The sequence below is a fragment of the Trachurus japonicus genome, chromosome 16 (genome assembly GCF_045865225.1).
Source record: "Trachurus japonicus isolate A0001 chromosome 16, Traja_1.0".
In the NCBI taxonomy this organism is placed as follows: domain Eukaryota; kingdom Metazoa; phylum Chordata; class Actinopteri; order Carangiformes; family Carangidae; genus Trachurus; species Trachurus japonicus.
The window spans coordinates 17,872,569-17,883,514 of record NC_140922.1 but is presented as its reverse complement, the minus strand read 5'-3'; the positions used below and the strand labels follow the sequence as shown (position 1 = coordinate 17,883,514).

At 41.6% G+C, this 10,946-nt stretch overlaps 1 protein-coding gene across 1 annotated transcript; it reads left to right on the top strand.

Annotated features, from left to right (window-relative positions):
• Window positions 1-561: 561 nt before the first annotated feature.
• Window positions 562-10,583, top strand: LOC146972285 (uncharacterized). Its single transcript, XM_085802553.1, has 10 exons — window positions 562-623; window positions 1,036-1,463; window positions 5,215-5,301; window positions 5,897-6,031; window positions 6,305-6,470; window positions 9,121-9,299; window positions 9,609-9,704; window positions 9,968-10,110; window positions 10,216-10,371; window positions 10,456-10,583. The coding sequence occupies exons 1-10, from the start codon at window positions 562-564 to the stop codon at window positions 10,510-10,512; spliced, it is 1,509 nt and encodes a 502-aa protein (XP_085658679.1). The 3' UTR covers window positions 10,513-10,583.
• The last annotated feature ends 363 nt before the right edge of the window (window positions 10,584-10,946 follow it).

Sequence of the window (10,946 nt, the reverse complement as noted above, 5' to 3'; positions counted from 1 at the left end):
CATCTTTCAGCTCTGTGAAATTAAACTCTGTGACTCTGTGTGCGTGTCTGTCCGTGCTGCCATTATCCTCCTCAGTGCTTGTGAGTGGGAGCAACTCAGTGATGTGGTGTGCATTACCCTCTGTTGTTAAACTCTGACCCAAGCTCACAATTATCCCCATGCATATTTCATAGACGCCTGATGACAAGAGTGCACATATCCGTTACTGACCTGACTGCCGCTGCCTCACCTGCTCTGACCAATGGAGAAAGATTAAGTTGGAGAGGGAAGGAGAGTAGACTAGAGTGAGAAAGAGGACAGCGATGAAGAGTGTGAAACAATGGAAGGATTAAGTGGTAACTGAGGAGGAGAGCCGCCGAATCGCAAGCGAGAAGGTGACAAACGGCCGAGGGGGCTCCACATGATGGATTCACAGTAACGGTGCGGCTATCTCTGGAATAAATATGCACCAGAGCAAGCGGGGCATCTTCAGGATGGTGTCAGTGATAGCGCAGGAGTGAAGCATTTGTTTTCTCCACCGTGGTACAAGCTGGTTTTAATAAGTGGAGGAGCCGCGCTCGGATGTACAACCCCACGCATACAAATGAAGTCGATACTTGCAAATCTGTACAGCTGACATTCAGGTGAGAGCTCTTGATAAAATGTGTGGAGTCAGTAAATGTACACTGATGCCAGGAGTTATATTGAATCACAGAAGTCCTTTCTTGTTTCATTAACAACTTTATTTATGTATCTTAGTTCTTATGTTAATTCTGTCTGTGGCCTTTTTTGTGCCTTTGCTCATGAGTTGTTGTTTTTTCTAGTTTTATTACTACTTTATTCAGTAAGTACATTTTAATTTCCTTTGGGAAATTCAGATGAATTCCATGTCATTATTTAACCAGACACAAGATTTGTTTAAAATGAAATAATTGTGGTTCCTTTGTTTCTCCTGCAGGATTTGGCTGTCCATGTGTCCTCTCAGCTCGATATCTCACACTAAAAAACAAACATATACACTCAGTTACGACTTGATATCACCCCGTGGGAATTCAGTAATTTATTAAGCAGCTTTGCGAGCATGGATGTGAAAGTCCAGATCAGCAGCACCAGTATCCCTGATGGACAGCAGCCAGTTGTTCCACCCCTCTATCTATCCCCCGAGCACTGGTCATCAACATCTTTTCAAAGTCCAACCAGTCATGAAGTACTGAGCATATCATCCATGGTGCCTTCTACAGTCCTGACACTCATGCCGCACTATAAACCCACAACTAATGGAAACTTATGTCCTGAATTGTCATCCTTTACCGAAGTCGCATCAGAGCCTCGTCTTTTAGAAACTTCATCCTCATCTTCTGGGACATCGGTGACTCCACATGTTCCCCAGAGCGGTCGGCAGAGGAAACCATCAGCTGGTGGACCACTGGAGGAGGGATCAGTGGGACTCATATTACCCAAAGATCTCCGAGAGGAAGAGCCAGGTGGGTATTAATGAGGCACAATAAACGTAGTCCAGAGTGGATTCTGTTTTAAACCAAATAAAAAATACAAGTAAAACACTTAATGGCAGAAGATTTGTGGATACCCAGACATATACAGTATGACATTTTTGAAGAAGCTTGGTTTTGGAGGATGCCTGCAGGGATCTGCTTTCAATCAGCTATACTGTAACAGTTAGGGAGGTCAGCCACTGATGCTGCATGATCAGACCTGGTTTACAGTTGTAATCCAGTCAGGATGTTGTCATATTAAAAGAGGGAAGGGTTTTTCATGAGAAAAGTATATTTTCTGGAATTTCATTGAATGTACTGTAGTTAGTATCATTAAAATTTCAGAAATGTTGACTTAGTCTGATGACTGACTGAGACAGCTATCCTGGCTCGTTCTAGAGGCAACAAACTCTAATTAATCTGATATATTTTCTTTGTTTGATTGTTTAGAAAATTACCCACATACTGTTTGTCAGATCTACAGTAGCCTACTTTGCTCAAACACATTTTACCTGAGCATTTTTCTTTGCTATATTGACATTTACAAAAATACACTGCTGTCAATACTGTCAATGTTTAATGCAACAGTTTTTCCCCACAGGGAAGACCATTATGTTTATCCCATTACTTTCAGTAATCATAATCCCTTTTTTCTGTGTCAATATCCATAACATAGGAAGAGCTGACGAGCTGCGAAATGTCACAGAAAGTGCAGACAGGGCTTGAAGCACATGTGTGCATGTTACTGTAACACAACACATTAGTTGATGTGTTCTCATTAGGGAGGCTGATGATTAAGTAATTGAATGTCAACCCTGGCTCAAGGGCAGAGCGTCAGTGTGGTGGTGAGCACTGTTACCTTCTGGGATCAATTTTCTGGGTGGCGTTTACATGTGGGTTCACCTCAGGTCTCTGGCTTCACACTCCAAAGACATGCACACTTGGTTGACTCTAAGTTACTTTTACATGAAGCTTTTAGCGCATTTAATTAACATTAATGTAAGTGTGTAAAGGCAGTGCATTGCAAGGCTTTGTTTGACAAACATTTCACAGAGATGCTTCAAACTTTGGTTACTAGTGTTTTCGTTTGCCATGTATCTCATTTTTCTATATTCTTCAGTCTTTGCAGAGTTGATTGAAAGCAGCCAGATAATCATCAGCCACTGAAAATTTGATCTGTGCCAATAATAATTAATCCCTGTTGGATGAATGATTCATTTCCAGCCTTAAACCAAAAAATCCATAAACCACAAAGTCAATTATTTTCTTAATCATGAGTGAAGGATAGTAAATACACACTCTCGTGTTCCTCTGCACAGACAGGTCTGGGCATCCTGTTCCCATGGCTCCTCTTATCCTTTCATGTGATGATGAACATGTCTCCTTTACCCTCACTGTTATAAACAGCAGAGATCTGGCCCAAGAATTCATCACACACTTTTATAATGCAGTGATTTTCTGCCTCGCTACTTCTTTAAAAGTGTTAGCGACACTTCTGCTCCATCTTCTTTCTTGTCCCCTATAGTCAAGCTTCATTTCACATTTACATTTTCTTTCAAAGATAAATCAGTGGAACTTATCGCCCCCTGTCCTCTTACTGCTGGAAGTATCTGTGATTTCTTCATGCTTGGCAGCCTCTCTTTCAGAGCAGCCTGTACAAAATAAAGTATTCCTGACTCTAACTCCTTCTAACCAAAACAATGGTTTCTTATCAGAGATCGATACAACAGAGTTTCTCCCTAACAGGCAGCAGTGTAAGGCCTCAGTAATTACACTACAATGTACTGTAGGCTATAGAGCTTAAGTGTAATCTGTTTTATTGCTGTTTGGTCATTAAGGATATTATCATAGATTGAATTGCATCATAATTTACAAATTGAAAAAAAATAAAAGATTATGTCCTGCACCAGTGAAAAAGTGTTTTGCATTCCCCAGACATTTCTCAGACCTACAGTATTGATAAAACCTTGTGATATGTCATTTATCATGTTAATTATGCTTTCTATCAAGCTCATGGGGACAGTTTGATCCATCTAATGATGATGCTTCAGGCAGATTTAAAGTAGGTTTGCATTCGATAACACTGTGGATAGATGGCACAACATTTAAAATATGGCACCATTCAGCATGTCCTTAGCCTGTTGTTTGCATCAGACACTTTTTATTAATTGGATCTTTTATGGCTTCATGATTTGGAAATAATGAAAAGGATTTAAATGTTTGCATTTGACTGGTTTTTCATTTGCTTCAGCCAATCCCCTTAGTCACAGCTTTAGGCACGTAGTGGAGGAAAAGCCCAGTTTATCAGCTTATAGTGTATTTTCATTTAGGGAACATTGTGTGCCATGCTGTTTTACTTTAGTGCATATTACTATAGTGTAGATTTATAGAATATGTCACAGTGTGTGGCATCAAACTGATTAAAGTCATACAAGGAAAAGCTGTTACAGCAGAAGAACTATAAGTCAAACATCTCCATCAGTCCTCCTGCTGCTGCAGCCGTGGAGCTTTTATAAGAAGTTTGATGTTACACCAGAGCTCATCTGCCTCAGTCAGTCAGCCATAATAGATTTTTCATTTACAAGGCATCACATGTAGCTCATGTTTTACTTCACATCATGGATGTGTTTTGTCCCCAGTTCACTTTAATAAACCCTTTTGGTGAGTGAGTTTTGAACACTGTCAGCCCAAAGATTGGACAGCTTCCCTCAAAGCCCGGCCAGCCTGCACTGACCAGCTCTCTCTCTCGTTTTTGGACATGACTAAAAACACACCTTTTCTTCCAAGTGTTCTTATTAAAACACGTTCACTGACATTTCTCACAGTCTTACAGGATTGACAGAAATTATACTCGTTAAAAAAACCTTATCAATTAGCTGTAGATAGAGGGGGCCACAGTATTATTTTTCTAAGTAATCTGCAACTGCAGTTTTGCAGTTGTATTTTCCACACAGTCCATATCCACAGGTCTTTGTTTCCACTGGTCCAGGTCCAGTATTGGAGAGAGGTTCTTAATCCAGTTCACTGTCATCATTTTATGGACTATTAATAGAAGATTGAATGTATCTGCCCTTTTTTTTTGTCTCTAACCCCTCTAAAGCCATATCTCTCAGATATATGGATGTGGATGGATGTTTTACATTTGCACTGTGCCATTTGTGCTTACTCAATCAGACACTTTTATCAAAAGTGACAAAATGAGGGACGACAGTCAAGCTCGAGTGCAGCAGGAGACTTTGGAGTTTCATCACTCCTAAATCCATTCAGTAAGAGAGAAAAGGCAGAGGCAGAGTTCAGCTTCCTAATGGCCTGGTGGACGAAGCAGTTTTTTAGTCAGGTTGTGCTCGGAGGCTCTGTCACCTCCTCCCAGATGGTAGGAGCCTGAAGAAGCAGGTGAGGGGTGGGTGGACTGATTGCTTTGCGGGTAAGGTGGATTTAGTAAATGTCCAGGAGGGAAGGCAGTGAACCTCAAACGAGAAAAGTCTGGACAGTGATTGCCTTTTGTGCAGAGGAGGGGATGCTAGATTGTTGTGGTTCCTTTGAAGGTGGAGCATAAATCTATCTGTCGATTTTCCTTGTACATGCTCTGTAAATGATATTTACTTTCTTCAATGATGTTCTCAAATTATTTTTAATATGATTATTATTATTATTATTATTATTATTCTTACCAGACTATCTGGTTGACACAGTGGATCCTCTCGCTGTAAATTAATTTTACTGTTCATTTTTGCAGATGCAGAGTCTCAAGTCTGTTCATCTCGAGACTTGTTACTGATCATGAGCTTTCCCATCATCATTATCCCAATCATCACCTCTGCTCTGTTAGGTAAGACGCTGCACATCTCTCCACTGGTTGTCAGATTTTACAGGGTCTAGTGTATCGATTCAATTAACTAATATAGTAGAAGGTACTATTCAATAGATAAAGGTGAAACTGGTAAAGCAGTAATAGTAGACCTCATTACATGGTTACCAAAGGACAGAGAGATTGCAGTTTTTTGACAAACATACAGTACAGTACACTATCTGCACAATACTGTCTAATATCACACATTAGAATAAACCACCTCAGTACAACTAACTATCTGAACAATAATCTAACCCTAATTCTTTCAGTTCAAATTCATTTTCTTAAATACACGCCTAAGTGAGCAGAGATATTGGGAAGATAATATTTAAATGAAAAAATTAGAAAATCTATCTTGCTTACTTTTTCATATTCAGTTATTATATGACTTGTGGAGTGTTCTCCTGAATTTTTCATTAGCTTCATTTTTTTTTTAAGTCAAAGGGCAAATGGGATTTTGGATATTGCAATTTTGCAAAGATGTTATAGGGCCAAAATAATTTGCTGAGGTTCAAATTTATACCGTCCCTTTTGTGTCCTTCATTCCTGCCAATCATCTTACTCCTCCTATTAGTGAAGTTCCTGGTGTTCCCCTCGGAGGTGGGCGATTCTCCTCCTCGCTGTGGGGGGAAAGCGAACTGCACTGCCCCCACTCAGGCTCCTTTTCTGTCTAAGAACCCAGTGAACCAGACAGCCAACATCAGTGCAGGTATATCACACTGGTTCATGTGCAGATATGTGCCGGCCTAAGTCACTGCTTATCTGTGTCAGGCAGTAGATGATAATTTCAGATCCATCACCTGTCTGTTGGTTGTGGCCATTAGGTTTAATAGCCTTATTATGGATGGTGGTCTGCTGCAGTATTAGCATAATCATTCATTATAAACTGATTGAATCAATTTACTGAATTTAACATTCTCTGTGGATCTCATTAGCCTCTTATCACTTAGCATTTCAACCCTTTTCATTGTCTCCCATTCAGACTGCACAGTCCTGGTCGGTGATGGACGACGTATTGTTGGGGGGGTGTTGGCCGCCAATGGCAAGTGGGGCTGGCAGGTCAGCATGCACTGGAGAGGGAAGCACGTCTGTGGAGGGGCCATCGTCTCCCCTCGCTGGGTCATCACTGCAGCTCACTGCTTTGTTGAGTAAGAGGATTGGGGGGGACACAAAAGTGATTTTCTTTTTTTTTTTTTTACCCGTATGCAACTCATACCATGTCGCCATAAATCACAACTCCGGAAAGTCTCGGCATATCATTCAAAAAGTACTGCACAGGGAATCATTTACTGTGATTACCTTTCTTAGCGGTATCACTGCTGTTATAGTAGTAAATTATAATTTAAAGGGTCTCGGACATGTAATGTCTACTTAGTCCTTGGGCCAAGACCCAAAATTTCACATATCGGTATCACCTGGGAGGGCAAATTCTAGTTGTGATTTGTTTATTCCTATACACCCCTAGATTAAATTTTGATATGATAGACCTTGCTGACTGGCAGCTTTATAGTATTTATCACCTCTTAAAGTAATAGACTGTTGCTGTTCAAAAACAAAAAAAGTGCCTTCCCTGTAAATCATCTTTCTTTCATCATATCCTCTCCTTTGGGTGTGAACTAATGGCCAGCCACAGAGACTTGTAATACTGTAAACCCTTAAGTAGTGTTTCAAGTAATTTATCTAATATAGGTGTAAATAAGCTTCAATTAGCCGATTGTCAGGTCTAAATCATTGCAATGTATTTTCTAATTACAGTAAGGATACTTTCTGACAAATTCTATTTCTTCCCAATACCTTATTCAATTGGTGTAGAGGCAAATTAGATAGACAGACAGATATAAAGGTACTTTATTGGTCACATATACAGCTAGTACAGTGAAATTCTTTCTCTGCATTTAACCCCTGAGGAGCAGTGGCCAGATTATGAGCCAGTGCCTTTGGTCAGGGGCACTGACTGGAGGATCAGGCTAGCTGGCATGTTTTTAGTGGTGGGGGAAACCGGAGCACCCGGAGGAAACCCACGCAGACACGGGGAGAACATGCAAACTCCACACAGAAAGGACCTGGGCGGCCGGGGATTCGAACCCAGGACCTTCTTGCTGTGAGGCAACAGCCTCACAGCAAGAACCACCGTGCCGCCTTAGATCACAGAACAACCATGTGGGTCTGCATGTTAAAACACTGGATCCAGATATCAATTCAGTCCTTTATTTTGGTAACTGAACAATGATGAATGCAGATCAACAAAATGTGAACAAAAGGTGGTGGATGTGAAAGCCCTGTCAATTAAGTATTTTTTTCTCAGGGCTTGAGGCAGCGGATAATCTAAGGTTCTTCCTTCAAGTTTCTTGGCCTGTTGCCTCACTGTACGAAGCTCAAGTTGCTCAGGCTCTCCCTCCAAGCCCAGATATTCTGCTGTACCAGGCAACAACATTGTGAACTTCGATCCATCATCTAAGATGGCATAGGTATCAAAGGTTTTGTCCTTGTTAGAGAGTCTCACTTTTACAAGTTTGGGCCTTTCTCAAACGAAATCTGGTGTTAGTCTCGGGCGCTCTCTTTTTTTCACACTCACACCTTGCTTGAACTCGTATCGATCTGCCTAGACTGGACAAAAACAGACGCTCTGACACCATGAAAATGAAACACTATAATTCCTGTGACAACTGGCCAAGGTGTCCCGATCAGCCCCACGTGTCAATCACAGGCTACAGAGGTTCAGGGAAACGTGTGAGCACGTGAATTAATATTATCATTGATGACGTATGACACGCATTGCCAGGAAAGATCCGATCTGTCTGTTTAGACTGCAGACGTATTGGCAGATATCCGATTTGTATCTGATTTATTTCCACATAATAACAGGGGCCTGAATCTGATCTGACGATATCCAATTCCATGCGTATTTGTCCTGTTTACACGTTCATGTTACCAATCCGATCTGAGCCACTTGACAAGCCACTTTTTAAAAATATTTTTTGGCTTTTTATACACAGTAGAGATAGACAGGAAAGGTAGAGGCAGAGAGAGGGGGAATGACATGCAAGAAAGGTCTGCCCGAAACGGGATTCGAACCGGGGCCGCCTGCGGTGAGGACTGTAGCCTCTACATGGGGCGGCCGCTTTTCCCACTGTGCCAAGCACCGCCCCTTGACAAGCCACTTTAATGACAATCTGCCTATAGGGGAAAATAACAAAAAATATAAAAAGCTGCTCCTATGAAAAGGCTATCATATTTGAATTTACTTATATTGACCCTAAAAACAATTTAGTATAGGTAAGGTTTTGCCCACTCAAGTGATACCAGTATCTGGTCTGGCCCAAGGACTAACTCACGTTCTTATCTTTCGCCAGTCTGAAAATACATTTGTTAAATTTTGAATAGTTTGGGGTATTTTTAATTGGGGGGGGGGCAATTCATGTTTTTCAGAAATTGGGGGGGGGGCATGTCCCCCCAGTCCCCCCCGGGATCTGCACCCATGGACATGAGGGATGAGCTTGTTAAGGGACCTCGAAGTTAGATGCAGTTGACTCCACATCTGTGCATGTTTAGTTTTCAGCGGGAAATAATGAGTTCATTACATTGCCTGTGGTTATGCAGGAAAGTGTATTTATTTGCATTACATTATAAGGGATTATTAGTGTCACTTTCTCCCCGATGACAACTCACAACACAGAGTTTCTATTAATTCTTAGCTCAAGGTGTATCTCATGGTTTTTTGGGCTCATTATTTTAAGTGTTGTTTACAGCACCAGCATGGTCTGTGTAAAAGTGTGTGTAATGCTGCCGTTGTTGCAGGAACAACATGCTTGAAGTGGCCTCCTGGCTGGTGGTGGTGGACACGGTGAGCATCGCAGACAGCTCTGTGGGGACACGCTACAGGGCGCTGCAGGTCCTCTACCACCCCCGCTTCAACACATACAACAACGACTATGATGTGGGCCTGCTGCGCACCATCACCGACATGGACATGAGAGGTGAGACAGAGGCGCTGTGGCTCCACCTGTCAGTGGGCCCCAGGAAACACACCAATGTCTGAAGTGAATGAATCAGATCTTGTTCTTCCAACAATGATTAAGTCTCCAGTGGCACATTTAAAAAAAAAAAAAGCTCTTTATGAAGAAGGAAACAAAGACAGAACCAGCCATAAAATGTTACAAGTCAAGCAAGTTTTGTGATGTAAGTGAGATAGATGAACCTGCCTGGTGACCTTTATGTCTTTATTGCTTTGTTTTGCTAGATTATATTATTATACTGTCATGTTTCAGTCTGTGTACTCTTTGCAGGTGGGGTGCGGCCAGTGTGTTTACCCCGTCGGAGTGAGTCCTTTCCCCCTGGAGCGGCTTGTTGGATCACAGGCTGGGGATATATCCATGAAGGAGGTGTGTTACACCAACACAGTCTCTATTTGTGCTTTATGTACCACACAACACTTGGGTTCCAGTTCTTCCATTGTCTTAGATCTTCTTGAGAAAAGTTGAGTTTTCATCTGTTCATACATCCCATGATCTTCATGTCTGATCCACATTATAATTAGACCCCACTGGCTACCTACAACAATCTAATTTGGGATTTTCAAGACCTACAAGTTGCAGTTACTGTGTCCTTATTTGTCATCACTCATACATTTCTTCTTACTTGTCAGGCTTTGTGTCAGATGAGTTAAGGCAGGCACAGGTCAAGGTCATAGCTCAGTCCGCCTGCTCCCACCCGAGCGTCTATGGGATGCACCTAACTCCTCGGATGATTTGTGCTGGCACCATGGAGGGAGGGGTGGACTCCTGCCAGGTACACACCCAGATATAAACCCCCCTCATAAACCTGGCTCATCAGTTTCATTTCATTTGATGTACAATCCAAAATGTTCACTAAAAATATTTTCTCTGTCTAAAGGGAGACAGTGGTGGTCCCCTGGTGTGTGAGACGGCCGGTGGGGACTGGAGGCTGGCGGGGGTGGTGAGCTGGGGAGAGGGCTGTGGACGGCAGAATAAACCAGGCATCTACAGTAGAGTAACAGAACTGATAGGCTGGGTTGAAAGATATATAGAGGTACTGTGTGAACTAATATCCCTGTTTGTTTTTCCCCTAATGAATGCATCATGATCACAGTCTAGTTTCTTTCCTTTTTGTCAGGACAAACCAGAGGAATTGGACGAGACAGCTGCAGCCATCACTGACACTTACAACTGAGACATATGACAATAAAGACGCCAATCAGCTGCGTGTTGCAATAATTGTTCATAAAATGAACAAAGATCATTGTAATATCATGGTAACAGTCACACACAATAGTATTGGCTTATGTCAACTCTGTGAAACTCAAGTACAGTAATGCCAAAAATGTTTGAGCAGATAGAATTTGATTGATGGGAACTTTGCATCATAGAATAGCAATTATGTCAGGTGCTCCAGCCTCTTGTTACTTGGTTTTATACAGTAGTGGGACTTTGTGTCAAAATGTTTTAGTTTATATAAAGTTATTTTATTTTAAAGTTGGATTGTATCAACTGTTCGTTTTTCTTAAAAGAAATAAACACAAAACACACAGGGTTAGGTAAATGTATTCCATTATAGGAGTATTATAGGTCTGAAAACAGTGGTCATTTTCCCTATCTAGTTGTTTT

Bases quoted from the DNA above. Each gene is read 5' to 3' on its own strand.
- LOC146972285 (XM_085802553.1), top strand. From the start codon at position 562: ATGTACAACCCCACGCATACAAATGAAGTCGATACTTGCAAATCTGTA. The intron at 624-1,035 runs GTGAGAGCTCTT...GTGGGAATTCAG, and splicing joins TCTGTACAGCTGACATTCAG to TAATTTATTAAGCAGCTTTG. The intron at 9,300-9,608 runs GTGAGACAGAGG...TACTCTTTGCAG, and splicing joins CACCGACATGGACATGAGAG to GTGGGGTGCGGCCAGTGTGT.